Source organism: Myotis nattereri (genome assembly GCF_964212035.1).
Source record: "Myotis nattereri genome assembly, chromosome: 8".
In the NCBI taxonomy this organism is placed as follows: Eukaryota; Metazoa; Chordata; class Mammalia; order Chiroptera; family Vespertilionidae; genus Myotis; species Myotis nattereri.
In genome coordinates, this window is record NC_138083.1 from 75,520,943 (window position 1) to 75,548,280 (window position 27,338).

At 45.4% G+C, this 27,338-nt stretch overlaps 1 protein-coding gene across 1 annotated transcript in view; it reads left to right on the forward strand.

Annotated features, from left to right (window-relative positions):
- Nucleotides 1–27,338, forward strand: part of FHOD3 (formin homology 2 domain containing 3) — a 383,665-nt gene that overhangs the window by 226,019 nt on the left and 130,308 nt on the right. The window contains exons 6-8 of the mRNA XM_081097145.1: nucleotides 4,843–4,937; nucleotides 16,884–16,995; nucleotides 23,355–23,449. Coding sequence (XP_080953271.1) covers nucleotides 4,843–4,937; nucleotides 16,884–16,995; nucleotides 23,355–23,449 — 302 coding nt within the window. The remainder of the gene's footprint in view (nucleotides 1–4,842; nucleotides 4,938–16,883; nucleotides 16,996–23,354; nucleotides 23,450–27,338) is intronic.

The window sequence follows — 27,338 nt, forward strand, 5'->3', positions numbered from 1 at the left end:
TTTGCAAAAGGAGTTAAATAAAGGATAATCTCTTTCACAGATGATGTTAGATCAGTTGGACATCTGTATAAAAAGAGAACCTCCATCTAAACCTTAAGTTTAGGCAAAAATTATTTCTAAATGAATCGCGCATCTAAATATGAAAAGTGAAACTACAAAAATTTTAGAAGAACACAAAGGAGAAAAGTTTTGTCACTTTGGGGTAGGCAGAGGCCCACGTCCCTACTTCAGGTCTTTGAGATTCTTTCAACCTGTGCTTCTGATCGGTAGATAATTGATGTTTGACTTCTACCAGGTAGTTTTTATGACTAACATTGGTTGAGCAGTTACTCTGAGGCAGGCATTGTTCTAACTCAATCCTACAACATCCCTGAAAAATAGGTACTATCTCACTTTGGAGATGAGAAACTGAAGCACAGAAATATTAGTAAAGATGCCTAGAGTAACTTCTATGAACCACAGAACTACACGTGCCCTGGGCAGTCTCTCGTGAGATTGCACCGTTACCCACTCAGTCTGACATTCTCACCCTGCTCATCCTGCTTGGAAACGCAAGTCACTAATATGCGTGGCTCCTGTGACCCACACTGTGTACAATTGTGTGTGTGTGTGTGTGTGTTTGTATGTGTGTGTGTGAGCTTTATTCACAGGCCCACATTGAGGCTGGCGGGCTTTCTGCCTTTGAAGCCCAGTATTAACCCACTTGAATCTATTTAGCGCCATCTTGTGTTTGTAGTGGGTTTTACTGAAAGCAGTGTTTTAGCACTAGAACTGGGGAACAAAAGATCTAGTGGGCAAGATTTGATTTCCCAAATATTACCACCAATCAGTCTGATCAGAAACTTGAACTCCACTAGACATGAACTTTCTGGTGACTTCCCTTCTTCAATGTGGTCAGTTAATAGAATCTGGGAGGGAAACAGATCATAAAGAGAAACATTCAAGTTGGCCTTTAAATCTCCCTTTGCCTTCCTGTTTTGCAGCAGTGTCCTGGCTTCGTGGGCTGCCGACAGCCCCAGAGGCCCTGAGAGGTTAGGATGGAGACCTTCATTCCTGCCTTTTCAGCCCTGGGGGGAGGGCCCAAGGGATGCACCTTCCAGAGACCCAAGAGCCTGCATTGTCTCCCCTGTGTTGTTGGATAGATTTAGAAGATGCTAAAACCTGCCTGTAGATTTACCTCTTTGTTTAATTTTTTTTAATTAATTTTTTTCCAATTATAGTTTACATTCAATATTATTTTATACCAGAGGCCTGGTGCACAAAATTCTGCACGGGTAGGGTCCCTAGGCCTGGCCGATGATCAGGGCCAATCTGTGGGGCAACCAGCTGGGTGATCAGTCCTCCCCCCCCCCACCCCCCGTGCTGGCACCCACCTTGGCCAGCCTGGTGCAGCCCGCTTGCTGGCCCCACCCCCACCCCCACCAGTGCTGGTCACCTCCCTCTGTGGGTGACTGGCGAGGCAATTGGGGGGCCCCCACTGGCCCCTGCCTTGGCTGGCCTGGGGCCTGGGAGCTGGGGGCAGCTCCTGCATTGAGCATCTGCCCCCTGGTGATCAGTGTGCATCATAGTGACCCGTCATTCTGCCGTTTGGTCAATTTGCATATTAGGCTTTTATTATATAGGATTAGCTTCAGGTATACTGCATAGACAAGCACATACTTTACAAAGTGTTCCCTCTGATATTCCTAGTATCTATCTTCTTCAACAGCGGAACTCAAACGGGAGGAGCACCGTGGAGCAAATTCCCCTTCCCTGGAGTTTCGCCAGCTTGTTTTGGCAGGGAGAGGAGGAACAAGAGGGGAGAAGGGGAACGTGGGGCAGGATGCGCTGAATTCTCAGAGCGCTTGCCTGAGGTGGAGGTGGGAGGGGTACTCTGCTAGTCAAAAATTCTAAAAACCAAAAGAAAAGCATCTAACGTTTTGCAGTCTGATTTCATCCCCGTTTCTACAGAGGAGGTTTACTTTTCTGTTATAGAAGTGAAAGATGCTCATAATGGAAAAGTGGGTAAACAGGAAAATAATGCCTCCAGAGAACATATGCACAGTCATAATGCTTAATGTATCACGGGGCTTCCTTTCCTTCTGGGCATGAAGGTGTCAGTGCTTACCTGAATTATGTGATGCTTATTCATGATTTTCTACATGTTAATTCTTTTATTCTAAACACTTTACAGTTAGGACATAGCTTCGGTAAATGACCGTATGCTGAGTTCCATAGCTATGATGGGTATGTAGGTGTTCGTTGATATTTTGATGTTATAGATGACACTTCAGTGAGTTTGCTTCGTCCCGTTTCCCCCTTTAACATAGGGTTATTTCCTTAGGGTAGATTCCCGAAATCACATTGATGGGGGGGGGGGGGCAGAGAGGACTTTCAGGCTCTGAGTACCGACAAGGAGGAGCCAGACCATCGTGGCTGGGGGTGGGCTCCACCCCGCGGTAGTGGTGGGTTTGGGGCACATTCCCTCACTTTTCAGAGCCTGAGTTTTTTCCTCTGTCAGGTGGGGGTAATAATATCCACTGCACAGGAGAGCTGTTGCATTAATAACACATATGACGCCCCCCCCCCTTAGAGCATGGCACACAACAGGCTCTAAATTATATAGTAACTATTTTTAAAAACAACGACAGCACTAAATAGTCATATTGCAGGACTTGTGCCAATTTGCCCTGCTACCGGTGATGTATGAAGTTACTTGTTTACCCTCACCAGCAATGAATAACTGAATCATTTCTTTTAAATATATCTTTGATCATTTCGGTGAAAATGCTACCTCAATATTGTTTTAGTTTGCGTTTTTGTTATAGTGAGAATGAACTTCTTTGTACATTATGTGAACCAGCTTGTTGTCTCTTATGAAAAGCTTTTGGCTTTTTTTCTGTTGGCATTTATTATTTTCTTATCAATTTGTATGAAGTGTCTATATATAATACATCATTTAAACCTTCATCATATTTGCTGTCATCTGTCCTTTTATCTACTGTTATCTTTTTATATCAAACTTTGGTTTTCTTTATATGTGACATACATATTTCTCATTCAGATGAGAAAGTGGCTGCAATCATGACCTCTTCATTGTAAATTCTGTAGATGAATATTTTATTGAATCTATGACATTCCTTGCAAAAATAACAAAATTATGTATCCATTTCCAACCATCCTGCATCTCATTATTTTTCATGTCATTAAATTTTCCTGAACTCTAGAGCAGTGTTAAATGATCATAGGATTAGGAGGCATCATTTAAAAATGATTCCTGATTTTAATAGGAACAGCTCAGTGTTTCACCATTAAGTAGAATATGAATCTGTCATTATAATAATTATGCTGTTTATTGTGTCAAGGATCTAAGTAATTTTTTTAAGTTTTGAGTTTTTCCATATATAGGGGCATAATTTTTTCCAGAATGATTCTGCGGTTGTGTTATTTGACCTTTTGTTGGGTAGGATAATAATAGCTTTCTAATATCACACATATATTTGTATGCTTGCAATTATTATATACTCACTATTTTGTATTTTACTTTTCTCAACTAACACCATTTTATATAGACTATCCTACAACCTACATGTAAACTTGTATGTGTATGTGATGCATAAAAGAAAGAATGTGAGCCTTGGCCCCTGTGGCTCAGTGGTTAGAGTGTTGGCCTGCACATCGAAGGGTCTTGGGTTCAATTCGTGGTCAAGAGCATGTCCCTGGGTTGCAGGTTCAAGCCCCAGCCCTGTTCCGGGCACGTGCGAGAGGCAATCAATCCATGTGTCTCTCTCACATCAGTGTTTCTCTCTCTCTCCCTGTCCTCTCCTCCCGCCCCCCATTCCATTTTCTCTAAAAAAGCAATGGGAAAAATATCCTTGGGTGAGGATTAACAAAAAAGAAAAGCAAAGAAAGAATGTGAGAAAAACGCATTAATATATTAAGAATGCTTAACCTAAATTATGGGATTATGAATTATTTTTACTTCACTCCTCCATGTTTTCCAGTTTGTGATGTCCTACTGTTACCATAAAAAGAAAGTATTGCCTAACAATGTCAATGCCAGGCTCATTAATTATGGGTGAAATGAGATTTAGGAGGTCAGGTATGGTTTTAGGGAGCCTACTTAGTTAGAGTATGTAACTTCTGCTCATTATCTAGAGTCCAAACTATTTTGATATGAGGGAGCTGAAAACATGGAGTTCATGTATTTTTGAAAAAGGAAATGCCATGGCTCGGATTTTCTTTTTTAATAATGGCAATATGTGGTGACTGTTTTCCTTCACTAAGAATTTAGGACTTTGTGTTTGAAAAATGATATTTTTCATGATTTCTGACATGTTAAACTCTGCAAGTCTTTAGAAGGAATTACAAATAATATTGAAATACATATATGTATCCCTTATCTAAAGGATTCAAATGGCCTCAGCTGGGGATGTTCCATAGCCTCTGGGGGCAACTAGACAGGTTGCTGTGGAAACTTCATTTGTCCTCGGGCCCCACCAGGAGGCTACAGCCCAGACACCATCTTGTGGCTGTCGCTGCCTGTCTACTGCACACAGATATAGAAACGTCAAAACACGCATTTACACATCAAGATGCAGAGAAACAGCAATCACTGTCTTTGGTACCTTAATTGCATCTTCCAGGCGCCAGGAATAGCCCTGTTTCTTCTGCTGTAATCCACACTTTTCTCTCTAAAATGAGATTTTGCTAATTTCAGAGCCCAGGCATTTTCTTCTAATTTGGTTCCTAACATACTGTGTACTTAAAGTATGAAAATCTCCACGGCCATTATGATCGTTGGAAATTATATTTACATGTAAAACCATAATGTCTCCTTGCTTCTTTTTCTCTCCTCTGTAGCTCTGGGCCAGATTATGTTGTACGTGGATGGGATGAACGGAGTAATAAACCACAATGAAACCATTCAGTGGCTGTACACTCTCATCGGGTCAAAGGTAAGCGAAAGTTCTGGTTGAACATCTCATTCGGTTTCAGTATCATCTGCCTTTTTCTGTTACCCTGTCTGAGATGCTTTTGCAGAAAGAAATCCTTTTTGCCTTGGTTCTAGCCCTGTCACAATATAAATGAGGACTCCTATTTTATAGATTTAAAAATACACTCAAATGGCAAGAGTTTATGACTCTTTAATGCATTTTATGTTTTCTTCTTTTAAGTTTAATCAAATGCTTTTGGCGCCTCTTGTTTTTGATGATTAATTTAAAAACTATACCCTCACCCGGCTGGAGTGGCTCAGTTGGCTGAGCGTTGTCCTGTGCACCAAAGGGTTGCCAGTTTGATTCCCAGTCAGGCCAGATGCCTGGATTGCAGGTTCGATCCCTGTTTGGGGCATGCACAGAACTCAACCAATGGATGTTTCTCTTTCTCTCTCTCCTCCTTCCTTCTCTAAGCATATCCTCAGGTGAGGATAAAAAAATATATAATAAAATAAAATAAAAACTATACCATAGAAACAGTACCAATCTTACCTGCTATATTTCATATTCATATACATTCAGATATTTAAGCACATATGTATGGGTTGTACCGATGTGTATGCGTGTTCCTATATATAGATGAAAGAATCTGAGACTGTCTTTCAACTTCGCCATTCACTATGAAAGTAGCCAACATTCATTAAATATTCACCAGGCAGCAGGCATGGTAAAAATGCTTTGCAAACATTATCTCCTAAAAGGTAAATGATTTTATTTCCATTTTTAGTTGGGGAAATAATGCTTAGTTATAAGAATCTATCTGATTTCCTGAGTGGATATTGGCATGTGTCTGCCCCGCCATGCCTTGGCCATGATGCCCTCATACTCTGGGAGTGTGAGGCCAAGGAGGCAGCTTCATCCTGTCACTGAGTGTCCTGGCAGCTGGGTGAGGCTCTGGCATCATCCTCTCTGGTTCTCAGGTGGGGCCATGAGGGGTCTAGTTGGAGGAGGGGCTTTCAAGAAGGAGGAAGAAGGGATCCAGCTCCGAGCAGGTGCAAATGAACCAAGGCTGGAGTGTGGTCAGTTTTGGGGCGAGGGTGGGTGGAGCACCATGGAGGAGATCACGGTGACTGTAGTGGGCATCAGGGTTAGGCAGATGAGGGTCTCGGGATTCCAAAAGCTAGTGAGAGGGAGCAGGTTTTGCAATAAAAATGGACTCTTGATACATGTCATGGCTGAATTAAGACATCTTTATAGCTTTATTACGGTCATGATAAAACACCAACGGTCAGCCCTGTTTCTAACAGGAAATAAAACCCAATGTGCTTATGGTAGGAAAAGTGGCAGTCTGTCAGCCGATCACTAGGGATGGGAGGGAGAAGAGATACCGAGAGGAAAGACACTGAGGAGAGAAGGGGGGATGGGAAAAGATGAGAGGAGAAACCTCAGGGAGGAAAAGAAAAAGAGGAGATGAGCAAAAGGAAACGGCCTCAGGCCTGCATCTGTCTGCTCAGTAGACGGGGGAAGACTCAGCCAAGGTCTGCAGCAGCATCCTGTCCATTTTCATTTGGAATCATCTGTAAGGAAAACAAACCACCAAAAGGCGCACGTGGGAAAATTCCTTACTGCATTTCTAAATACCATGGAGAAGCCATCAAATTAAAAGCCCTCAAGAATGAGAATGTAGGAATTCTGCGTCCCAGCCCCCTTTGCTGGGTAGCACACGCAGTGGTGGGGACCCTGGGCATCTGTTCTCGGGGCCTCTGTCTGAGCTGGGCATTTGCTTCCTCACTTGGGGCATCGTCTCCAGATCTGTGCTGCTCTTTTCTCCATCTGTCATTTTCCCAAAGGAAGGTCCATGGTGGTCTCTGGCTCCTGTGTTCACACTGGGCCGGTCACTGTGAAGGTGAGAAAATAGAGCCACGGGGCAGCCTAAGCCTTGCAGCCATGGTGCTAAAAAGGGGACCGGACCTCGGGCGATGACCCGAGGCCCACGCTCACTCATTGTGACATCTGATGACCCTGCAGGCTGTGCTCAGTTTCAGGCCAGTGGCCAAAAGTCAACAGCGCCAGCAGCCACCAAGTTTGTTTTCCATGCAATTCTAACACGATCACCTCTTATTTACAAAACCAACCCAGTGTCCCCTGACACTCCCCATCACCCCATATCTAGATGGTGAGGAATCTGCAAGCAGAAAGGATGCCCTAACCTACACTTACAGGTTTTGAGAAGGAAGCCTTAGTTCCTTAAACATACAAACTGTCCGATAGGGCCACAGAGCTTCTCCCAGTTTAAATAAAATTAAGGCGGGAGAGCCAGGGGCCCTTAGGGCTTTCTTTTGACTAAGAGTTGAGTTCTCAGTACCTAAAGGTTTGCCTTGAGATCCTGTGGTTTTTACCTTAAACAGGCACAGAGTTGATACTGAAATCCTGGGTTAGGGAAACCTTGCCATCCTGTCTTCATAACCTTCCTCTTTCCTTCCATGAAAGGCAACACGATGCGATGCTGCCATCAGGCCTGCCAGAGGGTCATTGTGCAACACATATTTGCAGATATTTGAGACGCAGAGTCAGAGGACAGAATGATGTATTTGCTGCCAAATAGTTACTTTTTAAAAGAAAGAAAAAGTGTTTTCAATAAAGTGCTTTAGTCTGTTTACCAAAGTCCATCTTTAAACCCCAGTCAGGGGTAAGAAGCAGTGGTCCACCCTGTGACTTCTCACATGGTGTGAATTTTTCCTCTTCATGAATATGGAAGTCTAATTAATTGGGATAAGATAATTCCGCTTATACAGCACAGCCTTTTGTCACTCTGACAGAGCCTCTGTCTCTCGTGACCGTATGGATCCCCTTCTGGCCCATGGGGAAGGCCCCAGGGACCCCTAGCTCCTTGCGAGTTCCCCAGGATGCCTCCTGATGCGGTCATGGAGTCTTCCCTATCTGTGGTGCTGTCCACCTTGGCTTGCTCTGTTCTCTCCAGTTCTCTGTCAGCCCCACTGAATCAATTCTTCCAGCGGTGCCCTAGGTTGCTGACCACAGATCTCTAGATAACATTGGTACTCGTGTGATGTTGGTCATGCTTCCCTACTCCTCCCAGAACAGCTACTAAAGCTGAGCTGAGGGGAGTCCTGGCCACAGTCCCCCTTTCACACACACACACACTCTCTCTTACATGAGAGGGCCATTCTCTCTCTCTCTCTCTCTCTCTCTCTCTCTCTCTCTCTCTCTCTCACACACACACACACACACACACACACACACACACACACACATGGGGACACTGTAAGATGATGAGGATGATTCGTAGTATGTGGTGTGTAGAATAGAGTGGTGGAGGGGGAGAGATTGACAGGGATGGGAGGCTAAGGGCTAGTGTAGTATCAACACTGGGAGGTGATGAGGCCTGGTCAAGAGTTGAGGTGGAAACAGAATGTTGGAAATATGGAGACATTTTGAGGAATAACTTCCTAGGACTGGGTTTCTGGATATGGAAAAATAAAAGCAGGAATCAAAGATCGGGGAGAATACAGTTTTGAATCTGGGCAGCTAGGAATGCAGCATTGCTTCTGGTAGGAGAAAGAAGTGGAAATTGAGGTTCCTTGGCAGGAAAGCTCTGTTAGACTGGTTTTGAGATGAAGGCAATGTCCCCAAGGACAGCTTAGCAGATGCCCCCAAGGTGCCAGGTACTCCAGTAAGTGCTGGCTAGCAAGCCCTTTGACCTCAGAGTTGTCAGCATGTCACTGCTGTGTGAGGCACATGACCCACCTGTGTGTTAGATCTGAAGTGCTTTTTGAGTTACATATGATAAAATCACAAAATCCCAGTCTTGAAGAGGTGGCAAGGTCTTGTCAAAAATGTTCCTGACATTCACCAGCCACATTCCTGATACTTCCAACAACCATAGTTGGGCACTGGAATCGGTAGAAAGCCTTCCTCATCCGGACCTGCCTCTACCTCTCTGTCATCAGCCAAACGCGGTGCTCTGCTTTCTGAAGCAGCACACACTCACTACTCCATGGAAGTTGAGTTTTCAAAGGCAGTATGTCACCCTGTCCAAGAGGCTCCTTGTTCCATAGACAGATCTCCATAAACAGGAGTAGTGGGTGAGGGTTTGACCATTCTGCCCTTCTAGGGCAGGTGGCCAAGTCAAGGACTAGCATCTGTGCTCTAGCAGCTGGAAAACGAATAGGGACAAGGGGTTCTAATACAGAAGGACATTTGAGGTGATGTGTAAACCCCGGAGTATTTTATGAGCTGTTCCCCATAAAGCAATGTTCTAGGAGAGGTGAATTGACAGTTGGCCCAGAAGCAGAGGCTTCTGGGAGCAGGCCTGGAAGTAGCCCTGCAGGCTCAGGGTTGCCTTTGCCAGGCTGCTGACTGCCATCCCCAGGCCTCTGTCCTCCTGCCAGCACTCACCTGCCCACCCTCCTCCATCCACTCTAAGGAGATGTGAGCTGGATGCCAAACTCTTGCTAACAGGGCATTCACCATACCTGAGGCTCAGGTGTTGTCCACTTTCATGTTTCTAGGGCTGGTATTTACTTAAGAAACTTCTTTAACCTTGATTATTGCTTGGAAAAATAGTATTTGTCCTATTTCCCCAAGACTTAAATTTTTGCACAAGAGGGAAAGACAGGTTTCCTCATAGGAGAATAGAAAGAATCAGATTTGACTTCCTCCAGCAATTAGCTGTGTGACAGGTTGCATAGCCTCCTAGAACATGGGGTTTTGTATCTGAAATGAGGGATGTCACTAACTGGAAAAGCACCCAACCTTGTTGCTTTCCCCGCTTCAAGCTGCTCTGTAAGGCAGTATTTCAATGCAGAGCTTTTGGGATTCCTTAGTGAACAGTAACGGGAGGGATTTATGTTATCTATGGTACCTAACTCTTCATAATTACGATGAATAACCTAAGGGAAAGTGAGCAAAATGGATATTTTCTGGTCTTGTCATCATTCTTTAAAGAAACCTGCTGCTGATGGCCCCAGAATTGTATCTCAATAGAAGAGCATGCTCATTTGTAGCACTATTTATTATTTTGACATTCATTTTAATTATTTTTGAATAGTCTGCTATGTTTGACGTTCTGTAAGATTTCCACTAACGAGTAACAATTTAAAGGGTTCCTAGCCTTGCACTTGGCCTACTAGGTTCATCCCAAAGCCGGTTCTCTTTCTGCAAACTTCATTGAGTCATAAGCAAGTCTGCCATCAGGCCCTGAGGCCATTGCACATGAATTTGGGACAGGTGACTTCCTGTCCTGGCAGCTGTGCCAACCCTGGTGACTATACTTCTCCTTCAGGGACATCTGAGAGCCATGGCCCAGAGTTCTGTGCTCAGGTACCATAGTCGGGCCTGTACTTTACTTCTGATAAGACCCACCTCATTTTGCTGACAGTGTCTTTGAAGGCGGAGAGCTATGGAGTCAGAGGTGTCTGTTGGACTGATGGACAGACAGTGACATAGATTTCAGGGCCTGATCTGAGAGCCTTGCTCAGGAATTCAAGCTTCAGTCTATGTCATTGGAAGAAAGTGTTTCATTAAGAAAATCTAGTGTCTTAAGTCACTTGAATTTTTCTGTTGATAAAATACACAGATATTCTTAGTTCTTTCTGGCAAGCTTATAAACAGTGGCACAGCTTCGCAGATCAAGATATCTCGCTGATTTTGAATTCCTTTTTAATAACCAGCATCCATTTCTATAACATGTATTTATGCTTTTTTAGTGGAAAATGAAACAAATAGAATGAAGCCTGTTTTTCTGACCCCCTTTGTAATTTAAGTCCTGAGGTTTGGAAATTGTTTTCTTTTTATGGTAGTTGCATTTTTAGAAGAGGAGTAGGAATTTAGAGATTTGGGGGGGTACTTTTATTTCTACTTAATAAGCAGCATATTTGACCTGCTAAGTATAGTTCTTGGGTTTCTCTAAGTACAATAAAAACGTGCAGGGAGCTCTAGTTTGCTTTCAAGTGCAAACTTACTGAGGAAAATTGCTTTTTATTCCTTTTCCATACATCTGGTGGTTACATTTTATCTAAAATCTGGACACCCGGGTTCTGTACAGGCTGACTCCACACCCTCCCTGTGGGTTGACCCAGAAAATGAAAAACCCAGAAAAGTGCCATGTCTTCACCATCCTGCTACCCCCTCCATCCCAGCCTCACGGGTAGGGAGTAACACTAGAGCCTCGAGTGGTTTATGCAGACTGGAGGCTCAGGCCTCAAGTGAGGCCTGACTAATGTACATCCCTGCGTTAAAGGCACTTCTGTCCCCATGAGGACTCAGCCTCTGTTTCACGCTGAGTAGGAACAGACAGTGCAAATTGAGAGCTGCAGCAGAAAGGAAAGCTCAGCCCGGTCCCCCCAAATGTGCTAAACACACATGGGAAGCACAGCAGTTCACAGCTGGCTAGGTGTGCCTGTCTCCCCTCCAGCCCAGTGCAAAGGGCTGGTCTCCGATTTCTGTTACATACTGTCATTTAGCTGTGTGTATGGACAGTGTTAAAATAGAATACTGGCATTCCCTAGAGGCAATCACGTGAGAAGTAGGTAACGTGTGGCCCAAAGGCTGAGTCTAGCCAGGGGTGGGCAAACTTTTTGACTCGAGGGCCACAATGGGTTCTTAAACTGGACCGGAGGGCCAGAACAAAAGCATGGATGGAGTGTTTGTGTGAACTAATACAAATTCAAAGTAAACATCATTACATAAAAGGGTACGGTCTTTTTTTTTTTTTAGTTTTATTCATTTCAAACGGGCTGTAGTTTGCCCACGGCTGGTCTAGACCCTCTGAGTGTTCCCTCCAGCCCCACGGAAGTGAAATCATGTGTATGAGCAGGAGCCCAGAGGCTGTCACATAACCTTTCTGCTCTGTGAAACCCAGAAAGGTGGCTGGATCCGCTCTGAGTCTGTCTGACTGACTCTCTTCTTCCCGGAAAGGGCTGTCCCCTGGGAAGGGCTTTCTGTCCTCGGAGCCCTGGCTCTGAGGGCCTCTAGTGTGGGTAACACTCTCAATTGTGTGTTGTAGGTGTTCTGGGTCCTACATCTCCTTGGGTCCTGGGCATCTGGCAGGTGCTGAAGACGTTGAAAGAAGCAGGCCATCTTGGGAGTGGGAGGGACCTTGAAAGGTGCAGCCAGTCCACCCCCATCCAGGCTCTGAATTCCTCCAGCAATAACCTTAGTGAGTGGGCACAAAGAACATCCAGATGTGGGAAATGCACTCTCTGCCTCAGCCCCTGCTCTGAGACTGACTCCTTGTGTCCCTGTTGAACTCGTTGTGATTGGTTGCTTTATCTTTCCAATGATCGCTCTTCCATAATGATGAGAATCAGTTCTGATTGATCTTTCCTCAGTGCTAGGCAGGTGGGCAAGTGTTTGAGTTTATAAGTCATTTCAATGAGACTCTTCATTGGGACATGGAGGAGCACCAGGCAGAGCTGAAAATCAGACAATTCAGATGGGAGAGACACGGCCACGCCCCTTTGGGAAGCCTTTGTGTCTGAGGCAGGTGGTGGTGTCTGCCCTGGCAGCCGTGGCTTGTTCCCACCCTCCTCCTTCGTGGTCCTTGCTCTTGGTGCCACAGTGGACCTGCCTTACCTGGTCTGTCACTTGGTCTCTGGGTTGCTCCTTCCAGCCAAACTTATTAGAATGCCTACGATAAGTTCAAGTAGCACCAAGTGTGGATTTTTAAGAGCATAGAGATGAGCCACGTGTTTGGACTTGGAAGAATGGGTGTGTGGCCTCCATTGTGGCTGTTCCAAAGCTTTGGAGGGTTTTGACTATTTTACATACTTGAGGGCATCAAATTAAGTACTTTCTGGATAAATGAGGGATTGATATAGAGATCTTTTGAAGTAACATACTTTTATCATTTCCAGGTGTATGCAGCAATGCTAAGAAGGTATTTCTGATGAGTCCTGCTGGCTGTATTTTGATGATTAGTTAGGACATGTTCTCCCTTAGTATCATGCATTTCCATAAAGTTAATGTTCGCATGTTCTCTCTTTTCTAAAGTAGCTTAACTACTCAATATGCTTATTAATTTTACATAGTGAGTCCTCCAAACACATGTAAACATAAACTTAGACTCACTTTTAACCAAATTGATAGAAACCTGAAATCATGAATGAGTTTGGGTGCTCTCTCTCTCTCTCTCTCTCTCTCTCTCTATCTCTATCTCTCTCTCTCTCTCTCAATTACAGTGCCCAAAATACTCCAAACAGAGTCTTTAAGCAAAAGAGAAGACATGAATAGGCATGTTGAGACCAATAGAAAAGGATTTGCTAGAAAACAGTGGTTTCTTAATTAGAGAGCCTGGTATTGGAGAATGGCTCAGGGGTCCTGGGTCCTGGGACCATGTCAGCCAAGGCCCCAGGACCACAGAGATGCTCAAAAGAAACCTTGGTGAGATGGGCATGAGGGCCCCTGCTGAGACTGGCTAATGGGGAGCGGGGTTGGGCAGCAGCCAGGTTCTTTCCCAGGAAGGCACTGGGTAGACTTAAACCACATAATGACAGTCCGCCCACTAAGGAAGTCGCCAAGCCTGGACTTGCTGGGTGTTTTATTTACTTGGAGAAATTTCTTGAGCTCTAAGTGTACCAAGATAGTGCAGTTTATTATGCCATTGCCTTCCCTCCTACCCCCAACTCTGGAATTTAGTTTATTCCTTCTCAGGGGACAGAGGACCAAATGCAGGACTCAAGTTATGAAGGTAAAATGCCCCGAAGCGCTGAGGGCTCTCCAAAGAACTCCATCCCAGGTGGTAAGGGCAGAGCCATGAGGATGTCCTCGGTGTAACTGTGCAGTCACTGGGAAGTGAAGTACTGGAGCCAGGAGTGTGGCAACTCTTTTGAGAAGTTTTCCTGTAAAGGGGAGCTGAGAACCCCAGGACTGCCAGGAGAGAGCTGTGAAGTCAGGAAAAGACGATGGTTGACTAGGGAAGCATGACAGAAGAGCAGGGCAGGGCATCAGAGGTGTTTGCATGATTTTGGAGACATGACTTGGGGTGGGTGGTGCTTTTACTCTGCTCCCTGTGGGAGTGCGTGATGCCCCAAGTTCTCTGTAAAGTCCCACGTGTCCCTAAGATTTTGACATGAGAACATACATCCGGGAGGCCCTGGGTCTTCCTTGGGCTGCAAGTGGAGAACCTGGAGCCAGTTCTCCACCACCATGGTGATGGACATGAGGGTCATGCATTGGCTGGCCATTAATTGACTAATTCTTTCATTAAGGAAACATCGCTGAGCCCAGTATGTGCCAAGTGTCATTCCAGGCCCTGCAAACAGTGCAAATAAGCCTCTCTCCTCAGGCTGTGTTCCTGCCTGTGAGGGGTGGGCAACTGACAAACAACTTGCTAGGGATGGGACAAGCTTGCCCTTCCTCTCTCTTCCTTTCTCTCTTTCTTCTCTCTCTCTCTCTCTCTCTCTCTCTCTCTCTCTCTCTCTCTCTCTCTCCCCCTCCCTCCCTCCCTCCCTCCCTTCCTTCCTCTTTTCTTCTCTTCTCTTTCCTTCCTTCCTTCCTTCCTTCCTTCCTTCCTTCCTTCCTTCCTTCCTTCCTCTCTCTCTCTCTCTCTCTCTCTCCCTCTCTCTCCCTCTCTCTCTCCCTCTCTCTCCCTCCCTCCCTCCCTCCCTCCCTCCCTCCCTCCTTCCTTCCTTCCTTCCTTCCTTCCTTTCTTCTTCTTCTTCCTTTTCTTTTCTTTTCTTTTTTTTCTTTTCTTTTCTTTCTCTCTCTCCCTTCCTTCCTTCCTCCCTCCCTTCCTCCCTCCCTCCCTCTTTCCTTCCTTCCTTCCTTCCTTCCTTCCTTCCTTCCTTCCTTCCTTCCTTCCTTCCTTCTCCTCCCTCCCTCCCTCCCTCCCTCCCTCCCTCCCTCCCTCCCTCCCTTTTTTCTGTCTTTCTCATTCATCTTCATCTGAGGATATTTTTCCTATTGATTTTTAAAGACAGTGGAAGGGAAGGAGGGAAGGAGGGAGGGAGGAAGAGGAGAGAGAGAGAAATAGAGAAACATTGATGTGAGAGAGACACAGCTATTGGTTGCCTCCCACATGGGCCCCAACTGGGGCGAGGATCAAACCTGCAACCCAGGTACATGCCCTTGACCAGGAATTGAACCCGTGACCCTTTGGTGCATGGGCCAACTCTCTAACCACTTAGCAACATTAGCCAGGGAAGGCTTGCTGTTTCTTAGATGCATGATTTGAACCCATTTCTAGGAGGTAGTTGGTGTGTGAGTGTCTTGAGGAGGTGGTTCTTGGAAGGAAGCTGGTCCAGGAAACAAGACTGTGGATGAAGGATGAAGCAGTGTTTGGAGGGAGGGGGGAGCAGCAGGAAGAGGGCTGACCTGGAAACATCTGCTGCCTCCACAGCCCAGGGCTGGCTAGGCTGCAGTGGGAAGTTTGGGAATTTCTCTGGCTGAATTACTGTGACCTGTGTGGAGGAGGGACTCTGTGTGTGGCTCCTCACAAATGCTGTGCCCTGGGCCCAGCCAGTGTGGGTTTTAAGGCCCCAGATGGCCTCACTTGCTCAGTTTTAAGACCGGACTTGGTTCAGATGCCTGCTTACCTGACCTAGCTGTCATGACCTCAGACAAGCCATTTAACCTGCTGTCCCCGTGTCCTCGCCAAAAAATGAGAATTGTGATCATTCCTACTCTACAATGCTCTAGTCTAGAAAATACCTCACTTGCGGTTTTGCTTTCTGTGATTTTAGTTACCCATGCTCAACTGCAGTCTGAAAATATTAAATGGAAAATTCCAGAAATAAACAATTCATAACTTTTAAATTACTTGCCGGTCTGAGTAGTGTGATGAAATCTTGTGCTGTCTTGCTACATCCCACCTGGGATATGAACCATCCCTTTGTCTAGTGGATCCACACTGTAGATACACTCCCTGCCTGGTAGTCATGTAGCAGCCGGCTCAGTTGTCAGAAGGACCATCACAGTATCGCAGTGTTTGTGTTCAAGTCACCCTGATAGTAGCCTAACACTACGTCATAACATGTGCTTCGTTCACCTCGCTGCATTTCATCACATAGGTCTTGTGTCATCTTACATCAGAAGAGTCAGTGCAGTGCAATAAGAGAGAGAGAGAGAAAGAGAGAGCCTATATTCATATAACTTTATTATAGTACTAGAGGTCCAGTGCACAAGATTTGTGCACTTGGGGGATCCCTCAGCCTGGCCTGTGCCCTCTTGCAGTCTAGGATCCCTCCTTGGGGGATGTCCGACTGACAGCTTAGGCAGTTGGACATCCTTAGTGCTGCTGTGGAGGCAGGAGAGGCTCCCGCCACAGCGCTGTGCTCGCCAACCGTGAGCACTTCTGGCTGAGCTGAGCGGCGCTCCCCATGTGGGAGCACAATGACCACCAGGGTGCAGCTCCTGTGTTGAGTGTCTGCCCCCTGGTGGTCAGTGCACATCATTGTGACTGGTTGTTCCGCTGTTTGGTTGATTTGCATATTAGCCTTTTATTATATAGATATTGTTATAGTTGTCCCTTTTATTATAGGTTGTTCATCTGTTACTGTGCCTAATTTATAAATTGAACTTTATCGTAGGTGTGTATGTATAGGGGAAAACATAGTATGAAGGGTTTGGTACCCTTTGTGGTTTCAGGCATCCACTCAGGATCTTGGCGTGTATCCCCACGGATAAGGGGAACTACTGTAACTGACTCAGCCACCACTGCCTGGGGTATTGAGAGACCCTGGGTGTGAGCTCTGGGACCAAAGGCCCTGGGTTCAAATTTGGGTTCTATTTTATGGGTGTATTATTGGGCAGCTCCATGCCTCAGTTTCCTGATCTGTGCAGTAGAGAAATTATAATGCCTGCCTTCTGAGGCCCCTGGGATGAAGCCTGTGTAGTTGTTGAGAAGAGCGCCTGGGCCGAAGCATGTGCGGTGTCCGCTGCTGTTAGAGACGATGCCTTTGGGTTCAAGGGGCTGTGTGTGCCCCCCGTGATGGTGTCTTTTCTGCGCAGTTCCGCCTGGTGGTGAAGACGGCCCTGAAGCTGCTGCTGGTCTTTGTGGAGTACTCGGAGTCCAACGCGCCCCTTCTGATCCAGGCGGTCTCTGCCGTGGACACTAAAAGAGGTGAGTGGTCCCCGCCCCCTGATTTCATCAAGGGAAATTGTCTGATGTAGGAAGACTCCCACTTCTTATACGTTCAAAACAGAATTAGGATGAACAGAATCCCCTTTGTGTGGACCTCCCACTGCAGGAACCATAGTGAATATATAAAGATTAGAGACAGAGAGAGGTTTGCAGGGAAAGAAAAGCACTCGCTCTGAGCTTGTCTTCTCACTTTGTCCCCCTCCACTGAGCACACACAGGACCAGGTCTTTCTCCTCCTTTCCCATCCTGTCCTGGCTCCTTCCTCCCCTCCTTTCACACAGGCTTTATCCACTCTGACCCCTAGATGTTCCCTCCCCTCCACCACATGTCCCTTCCCTACTGGGGTCCCTCACCGTCTCTCACCTGGTGTCCCTGCTGGCCCCAAGTGCTACGCTGGCCTCGGCAGTTGGAGGATTCTTATAAAGCACAAATTTGGTCTCACCATTTTCCATCTGATACCTGCCAGTGGCTTCCAGTGCCCACAGGATTAGATCCAAACCTTTCATCTGACCCTGTACCATCCAGCCCCTGTCTACCTGCCACGTGTCTGTCTCCTACCTGGCCTGCACCACACCCCCCTCCCTTGGCTCAGACAGCCATGTGCTCTCAGCACCCCCATGCACCTCTCTTCTCTGCTCTGCTGTTTTCATTGCCCGTCTCTCCTGAGTGTGTGCCCTGCCTGAGGACAGGGTGTCGGCTCTCCTCTTGGTGTCCCAGCGCCTAGTGGGCCTGCCCTGCACACTTGACGAAGAGTCAGCTTTGGATCTGGTTCAGTGTGTAACATGCTGTGGACCCTATAATATTGTGAAGCCTAAAACCAAGATGTTGGAGGTTTTTTTTAAATTTTGTTTTGTCCTTTTAAGAAACAAACTTTTAGTTTTGTTCCCCAGTAAGATAGGTGATGATGATCAAAACTTGATAACATTTATTTTCTTTTTATGATTATAACAGCAATGCTCTCTGTAGAAAATTTGGAAATAAACACCCCAGTATAAAGCAAACAATAGCAGAATCACCTCTCATCTCACCAGACAGAAATTGTGTTAACACAGGGGTACATTTCCTTATGGTGTATGTGTGTCTGCACAGATTTATGCACAACTCAGCTGAAATACAACTAGACACACCTTCCAGGGCTAAATTCAAAGGTGAAAGAAAGTAGATCACTGGTTCCTTTGAAAATTGGAATGTAAGTTAATGAAAACCATCCAGAACCATAAATTGGGCCTCCATACCTTTCCCACGAATGCGCAGGCAGATGTCAGCTCCCTGCACGGTGGATCTCAGGCCGGGGCAGCTCTGGGCCTCTGTGTGGATGTGTGTGACAGAGACGAACATTATGGAAGGTGGGCTCCAGACCAGCACAGGTCTGTGTGTTTCTTTCTACCACAGCATGTTGTCTTCTGGTACCAGATTTGAAATTCCTTATGGCCAATAGTAGATCATGAGGCCAGCTGAGAATCCTCAATGAAGACTGCCAGTGACTCAGAAGCAGGGGACAAGGAGGGAGGTTTCCCAAGGCCAGTGAATGAGAGTTAGGGCCAGAGGTGGGTGTCTGGGAAGATAGCGAGGCAGATCCTTTCATTCATGCTTAGAGGAGTCATGCTCGACGCCCAACTCTGGGGATTACTTTAGAATAATGAATGGGCTCTTCAGCTTCCTGTCCTAAATTCTGGGTAACCCATGGGCCCTTGACATGGGGGCCGTGTTAGAGGGGCCAGTCTTCTCATGACCTTGGAGTTGTGCTTTGACTTCATTGAGTAGGAAGCTGTTTCCTTCCTTGAGCCTCACATTTCATGAAGGTGTGTCATGGGGTAGAGGAATGGTCCTGAGATGAACCCAGAGCATGATGTCCCATTCAAGACTTCATCCACTGGCTCAGCCAGAGGCTCAGAGTTGTACTCAGTCTCTCCCCCGTGACAAAATGATGGCCATCTTTTCCCAACTTGTAAAAAAAGTAAAAAACAAAGGGAAAAAATTAAACAAGTTAACGGATTGTTTACTTAACTTCATGGTTTTTTGCCTATAAAATTTCTTAAGTTTTGGGCAACTACTGTCATCTGTCTGCTCCTGAGCACTAGCAGCTGGAAGAAAAAAAGGAATATCACCAGTGGAACAAATTGAGACATGTAGTTTATCACATGTGGTTCAATAGCACATTCCTCAATGGACATGTGTGGTCTTGGCCGTAATGCACGCATATAACATCATCCTATTTTACTGCTAGTCAGTGTTCCTGAACCCGGTGGTGGAATTAAGCATATACATATATCATGGTGTTTGCAGAGAGTCCCTGACTCCCAGGTGTGTTTCCACCAGTAGGTGTGGAAGCAGCTCTCCACTTCCTCCTCGGCCAGTGAGAGCAGAGGTGCCAGAGGTGATGAGGGCCAGCCAAGCATGTCCACTGTGCACAAGCTTAAGCCATAAATTTTACTCCTCAGGTGGTGTTAGACACATTCCTCTGGGGAGATGGGGTGGAGAATGGGTATATTAAAATATAGACTGGGTTTGCTTGAATAGAAAGGAATTCTTTTGGATGATAAAAACTCTCAGATTTAAAGAATCAACAAATAAGCTAGGAGTCCTCAAAAATTACTACCACCAGCAGCCAATGAAATTCTCCTAGGATAAATCCTCCTGGTTGCTTTACACACATCATGCCTGGGTTAACCAGAGGGTTCATTATGTGTGTGTAGATAGTTTGCCCTTTGGCCAAGAGTGGGCCAGTTAGGGAGCCGGCATAAAAGCTGAGGAGTCTAAGTCCATCATGGGGACTGATCAATATTTATGAATTAATGAAAATCTAAAATACCCCGTTTGATCCAGACAATTGACACTTTTGCTCCAGGGCTGGAATGAAAAGGTGGATTCGAGGTAGTCTCTGGGGCACGACAAGGAGGCTTTGAGCTCTACTCAGTCTCTCCCCCAAGACAAAGTGATGACCATCTTTTCCCAACTTGTAAAAAAAAAAAAAAAGGAAGAAAGAAAGAAAAGGAAAGAAAAAAATGTTTTTAAAGCGGACACACCCATCTGCTCAGATTGCTGGGTCATCTTCTCTTTGGCTTGGATCTCCAAGTCACCTTCTCAGAGCCTGGCAGAAAGATAGAGAGGCAGTGATTCTTCCAGAAGCCCATGAGAGGGCCTTGCTTTGTCATCTGCCTCCTTTCCTTGAGAATCCCCCCTGGTGATGGACAGGAAACTGGTTGCGAACCCTCTGCAGCCCTGGGAAGGGTGTCCTTCCCTCTGACTATATGGGTTTGCCCCTCAGACAGAGGGTGGGACCAGTGACCAGACTGGGTAACCCCTTTTGAAATTTCCATCGTAAATGATGAGTCAGCACCAATTCGGTTCAGTGCTGCTTTTGAAGAAGCTCCATTTTTCATTTGCATAGGAGGTGATGAGATATGACCTAATTCTCCAGCATGTGTAGCACACATGATTAACAGGGGAAACTGTCCCGCCATCCTTTCAAGCTCTCCTGTCTCTGATTTCGGCTCAGGATGTATGGATCTGCGAAGAATGCACAAAGCATAGTGGGTTTTAGGGGATGACAGAACACCAGCCCTTTTCCCATTATTATTTATAGCCGAAGTATGTGTGTTAAGTGTGTTCATCAATTGTGTTGAAAGACATGGAACATACCATGAGGACCTTCTGTTTGGGTATGAGACCAACTCGTGTACAAGGCATTGTGCTAAATATCTTACTTTCTTTGGGGTTTAATTCGGAGACCTAGGAGGAAAATAAAAGGAGGAAAGTATTGAACAGTTATTTATTCTGGGTTAAGAGAGTACTGGCCTAGGAGCCTGTCCTCTGGGAGTGTCAGCACACCCCCAGCCACCATTACAGTTATAGCTACTGATATTCTAGTGCCTACCACGTAACAGGCTCTATGCTAAGAAATTTTTATATAGAACTAATTTGTTTGACAAATGTTTAAATACCAACTGTGTGCTTGAAACAGCAGATAAATAAACAGGCTCTTGTTGAGCCTACACTCACTCCAGGGGTTAGGGGTGGAGGTAGAGAGAGACAGCTGATTAAGTAATTTATTTGTTTTCTCATGTGCTTGGTCAGTGCTAAGGCAAAAAGGCCAAGCAAGGGCTTTATCTCCATGGTACCGCCCAGCAATCCTATGAGGTTGATACCATCACTCCAATTTAGATGCATTTGCTGAGCCACCGTACATTCCACCACTCTGGGGCTCTGTTTCTTTCTCTGTTATGTGAAGGAGTCAGATGATATGATTTATGACTCTAAAACAGGACCCCCACTCCCTACTCCTCCCCACCCCACCCCCACACACATAATCACTGTAGTGCTGGGTGAACTGGGCCACTTAGTTCCGACAGGTGGCAGCTCCTGGGCACGTTGTAGCGGCTGGTGCTTAACATAGGTCAGCTTGAGCCCAGCCAAGGCTGTTGTGTGGAACCAAAATGTTTCCTCCCGTTTATCTTCATTCTTCTAAATATTTCCCATTTTCTGGTCCCCAAACAAAGCAGAATGAACATTCATCCCAACAGTGTATGAATATATTCTAGTTTCCAAACTTGAAATCCTTAAATAGTAGTAGAGAATCAGATATCATAGCTAAAGATCACATTTTTCAACTAAATTAAGACAGTATTTAGGTGTTTTCATCATAAAGGACACAATGCTGCACCATTGTGTTGGCCTCTGTGAGAGAGAGAGAGAGAGAGAGAGAGAGAGAGAGAGAGAGAGAGAATAACCTGGCTACTTCCCTTTCTACTAGATGCTTCCCTTTCTACTAAAGGCCAAAAAGCGAAGGCCTTTCCATCCCAGGCTTGGTTTGGCATCTTTGGCTTCAAAGTGTGCAATCAGGAGGCAGTTTTGGGCCCACCAGCACCACTGGAAATTCTTAGCTTCAATGCTTTCTCTCCTGCACAGTCTGCCTTTTAACCATACGTGGCTGACTGACTAGAACATGTGTTTTCTGCTGAGGTTTGGTGCCGAGTGTGAATAATAGAAATTACCCTTGTTATGAACACAAGCACTGCACCCAGACAGTGAGGCCCAAGACCTGCTAACCACATTGATTGGCTGTCCCGAGGGCAGAAATGGTTACTTTCCTGGGGTTTGAAGAACAGGTGAGGACTTCAACATAGTTTGATGATAAGTACCAGCAAGAAGATCATTCAGCAGTTAATGGTTGAAGGATCATGCTTTTGTGTCCAGAGTTAGAAAGGGTTATGGCAGCCCGCCTGGTTCTGACCAACTGGGCAACTTGGCGGAAGGATCGGGCTTTCTGTTCACTTGCTGGGAGAGCCAAGAGATCTACATCAAACAACATCTGTGTCTTCCACACTGTGTAGTAGGTGCCCGTTCCCTTCTTAAATTCTCCTGTCTTCTCTCTTTTTCTGACTGTGCATTGACCCTCTGGTTCTCTTATAACTGCGCCAGCTTAACCCACTTCCTGCCCTCAAAGATCTCCATTGGCTTTTCTGTAGACATTTCAGCTCTGACACAACCCATCCAAGAACCAGCATTTAGAAGCCACTGGCTTTGGATTACTTCAGAATTTACTTTTATCAGCAAAAAATGAGCATTATCATTTGAGGCCTGTAGAGAGAAAGAGGAAAGAGCTTCCTGTTCCACCCTGCCACGCCATGGGCAAGGCCACACTTCACTTCAAATGCTTGTCTCAGGCATAGGAAGTGGGTCAAGGGCATGCGTCCCCTTTGTGGCCTTGGCCCTGGCAGTGCCGATGTGCGTGCCTTTACTCTGTGTAGACGTGTGTTATTGTACTTAGGCCTAACTGCTCTATTAGTTATAAAACTCTGATGGCAGCCTCCTCCTAGACCCAGTTCCTTCTACTTGGTTTCTGCTTAAGTCTATTTGTGCTTGATTACACAGGGATAATATACTTCTGTTCTTGAAATGTTTGCTAGATGGGCATTTCACTGTCAGTTCTTAGAGCCCACATGAATGGGAAGACCTCCCATATCTCCTTTCCTTGCAGGAGATCAGACCGTAGCATGCTGATGCACAGAGAGAACTTATTAGGGTTTCTGCACTCAGCAAGTGAAACACATGGTCTAAAAAGCTGTGTGTGAATGCATTCTTAAAAGTTATGTAATTCATATAATGGGAACTTGCAAGCAAATTGTTGGGCCTCCTGACACTGAAGAATATACATTTTCAAGTGCACAAGGATAATGTGGTAGATTGTCACCTAATTCAAAATCTGTGTCATGCTTTGATACTCTGTGACTGAAGGACATGCCATCTTTGGGTGAAGAGCCTTTAGATAAACTCTGAAGTGAGTTGGATGGGAAATGTTGAATTGATGTTCGTAATGATTTTTGCTTTACTTGCAGGAGTTGTACCCTGGTCAAATATCATGGAAATCTTGGAGGAAAAAGACGGGGTTGACACAGAGCTGCTAGTTTATGCGATGACTTTAGTGAACAAGGTTGGTCAATGTTTGTTATGGGTTGAATTGTTTTCCCCCAAAGCTATGTTAAAGTCCTATCCCTGGTACCTGTGGATGTAACCTTACTTGAAAATATAGGGTCTTTGCAAATGTAATCAAACTAAGATGAGGTCATATGGATGGGCCCTAATCCATTATGACTGCTGTCCTGTTAAGGACAGAAAGAGAAACACGTAGAAGGAAAGACGTACACATGTGCTCATGAAGAAGGCAGCCATATCGAGACAGAGGCAAAGATTCGAGTGATACATCTCTAAGCCAGGTGATGCCAGAGAATGCCAGGATTTCCAGCAGCCAGTCTAGGGTGAGGCAAGGAAGTACCCTCCCCTAGAGCCCTCAGAGAGAGCAGGACCCTGCCCACACCTTGTTGTCAGGCTTCTAGTCTCAAACTATGACAGGATCAATCCCTGTTGTTTCAGTTGCCCAGTTTGTGGTAATTAGTTATGGCAGTCCTAGGGAACTAAGACAGTGTGGAAGTTTACAATGTGCCCTCTGACTAAGAGCCATGTCCTGTGGACCCCCTCATGGTGGCTGGAACGATGGTCGAGGTGTGCTTCTTCACAGGAGAAAACCCTTTACACTCACACACGGTGTGTGTGCCCGCGTGCTGATGCACACCCGTGTGAAGCCCTGTGAGTGTCTGCTTGCTTCTGGTGCTTTGATCTTTGCCTTTTTGTCTTTTAAAATTTTATTTATTTATTTTAGAGAGAGGAAGGAAGGGAGAGAGGGGGAGGGAATGGGAGGGAGGGAGAGAAGGAGGGGAGGGAGGGAGAGAGAGAGACATCAATTTGTTTCACACTTTATGCATTCATTGGTTGCTTCTTGTATGTGCCTTGACTGGAGATCAAACCTGCAACCCTGATGTATCTGGACAATGCTCTAACCACTGAGTGAACCAGCCAGGGCTAGGTCTTTTCTAATAGCAGGAATTTTATGACCACTTTTCCTATCAAGATGTCCCCTTGAAAACATTCTTCCTTAAGCAATTAATGAGTATGTTTTAAGGAAAGAGTTCACAGTCAGGAGAAATGAAGGCACCCTTACTGCACTGCTTATTGAATTCTGACTGCTGGCGCCTGAGATGAGATTCCTGGGAGTGGGTCCCATCCTTCTTTTATGACGGTGACACCTTTCTGTCATGTCCCTCCCTGGTCACCACCTTGGAGGGCAGTCAGAGTCTTCAGGATTCATTCCCAGAGATGCTGCTCTGGCCAAGGGTCGGTCTCACACTGGCCTGGGACAGCCCACTTTTGGGACTGGACTTCCTTCATGATGGTGGCTCAGTCCTTCATCACTGAGGCTGGGGTCAGGTGGTTATTTTTGCAGATCGCTATACCCTAGACCAGGTGTAGCCCCACCACAGGCCTTCAGCCCCTCATCAGCCCCAACGTGGGCCGGCCTGTGTACTGTTCAAGCTGCGGGGTGTAGGCCTACACGGCAAACCCCATATCTCTTCCTGAAATATAACAGGAGAAACATTTTCCCTCATGAACTGGGGACAGGTTAGTAGAAAACAGCATCATTACAAGGAGTAGCTTCTACTAGATATTTGGCTCAGTGGATAGAGCATTGGCCTGCAGACTGAAAGGTCCCAGGTTCGATTCTGGTCAAGGGCATGTACCTTGGTTGCGGGCACATCCCCAGTAGGAGGTGTGCAGGAGCGGCTGATCGATGTTTCTCTCTCATTGATATTGCTACCTCTCTTTCCCTCTTCCTTCCTCTCTGTAAAAAAATCAATAAAACATATTAAAAAAAGAAACTACAAAACTATCTTCCAACGTCAATGTACCATTTAAAAAAAAAAAAGATGTGCAAACTGCAATGGTAAAGCAGTGTGGCCCTGGCTCCTCCCTCAGCAGAAGAGTGGAGTGGAGGAACTGTGAAATGGCCCAATGCATGGAACTTCTATGCTGTGACTGACATCAAAGGGGGTGGGTCAGCTTGTTCATGATCTGGGAGGTCTTGCTAAATGGAAATAAATGAAAACTTCGTCCATCTACCAGAATAAATTCCGGATCAATTCAAGAGTTCATTTTAACACATCAAGCCATAGAAAAACGAGGAAAAAAAACCTCAACATAAAAGATTAATTGGTCTCTGGTAGGTAAAGGTTACATTAATAATACAACCAGTCAAGAAAAATTCCGAAGGAAAGGACTTAAATATTTCAGTGCACACAACTCTCTAAGGCAGTGATGGCGAACCTTTTGAGCTCGGCGTGTCAGCATTTTGAAAAACCCTAACTTAACTCTGGTGCCATGTCACATATAGAAATTTTTTGATATTTGAAACCATAGTAAAACAAAGATTTATATTTTTGATATTTATTTTATATATTTAAATGCCATTTAACAAAGAAAAATCAACCAAAAAAATGAGTTCGCGTGTCACCTCTGACACGCGTGTCATAGGTTCGCCATCACTGCTCTAAGGTCTTATCATTAAAAATGAAAACCACAAATAAAAGCTCAAGGCAAGTGACAGACTAGGATATTGTTAGCAGAAAATAGGACAGAAAATGATACTGTCCTAAATATATTAAGAACCCAGCAGAAAAAGTAATAGCATTAAACCTACTGAGATTAAAAGAAATGTACAGGAAAACAACATTTCTCGGAGTCAGTGATTGCTTTTTAACGAAAGGCGTTTGTTGGTGAGGCTCAGCAACCTCTATGACAGTTCTAGTGGGGAATGAGCACCACTTTTTGGTAGATGATAATTTTGCTTTTATTTTTAAATCTGTGAGCTTATTTTACCATGCAATTTTAAAGCAATTTTCTGTTGGGTTTTAAAGATTAAGGTCATCAATTTCCTGTCATCTTCAGTCACTGACATTGTTTTGGAAAACACTGAGTTCAGCAAAAATGGAATTTTCTCTCTTGCTCAGTGTTTTCCACTGTAATGCTATCCGTTTTATTGGTGGCGGCCATGCCCAGCTGTTCTGATGGCCCTGGCAGCGTTCGCATGGTGTGGCCATTCTGCTGCCAATCCCTGGCACGGACCCAGTGCGTGTCAGACTCTCCTTGGCATCCGACGGCATTTAATGTCCAGGAATTCCTCGCTTACTCTTTCTCTTCTGGCAGTTCTGTCTCATCTTTTGTTAGTTCTGGCCCAGAGGAAGTCCAGGCAGGTCCCCAGGACATTACTCCAAATGTCATCTTTTCCTCAAAAAGGTCAGCAGACAGCTGGCACCCACGCTGGGTTTGTTTTCTGTTGTTGAGTTTTAGTCATGTTTATTGCCCCAGTGAGTAAAATCCTCTAAGATCCCAAGCAAAACAATGCAGTGAAATGTTACGTGGTTCTGGAAAAAATTTACACTCTGAAATCTAGGAAATTATTATAGTGGGTTTCTAACTTTTGTTTCAATAGAGTAAAAGATGTCCTAATGACACAGAATTCAAAAAGTTAACAGTTTTATGACAAAACAAGGGAACTAAATTCTAGCCTGCTCATGGTTCTGAGACTGAAGTCTCCCTTTGTTAAACTGGGGCATGATGGGGGTTTTCCAAGATCCAGACTAATCCCCCTCCATACTCCCCCCACCTTCCACCCATGTTGTCAAAAGATTGAGGGGTTTCAGAAACTATTTTTTACCCTGCAAGCTGAAGTTATATACAGTCAAACCTTGGTTCTCGAAAGTCTCCCATCTTGAACAATTTGGTTCTCAGCCAAGTTGTTCACGGAAAAAATGTCTGGGTTAACTTCTCTTAGGCCACAAACAAAGGAGAGAATGCACCAGTATGAGTCAGTTTTCAGCTAAGCCTTGCCTTGTTAACATCTCAGGAAATTGTGCTGTGAATGTGTGTGTGTGTGTGTGTGTGTGTGTGTGTGTGTGTGTGGTGCTTTTGTTGCTGGCAAGTGCATGATT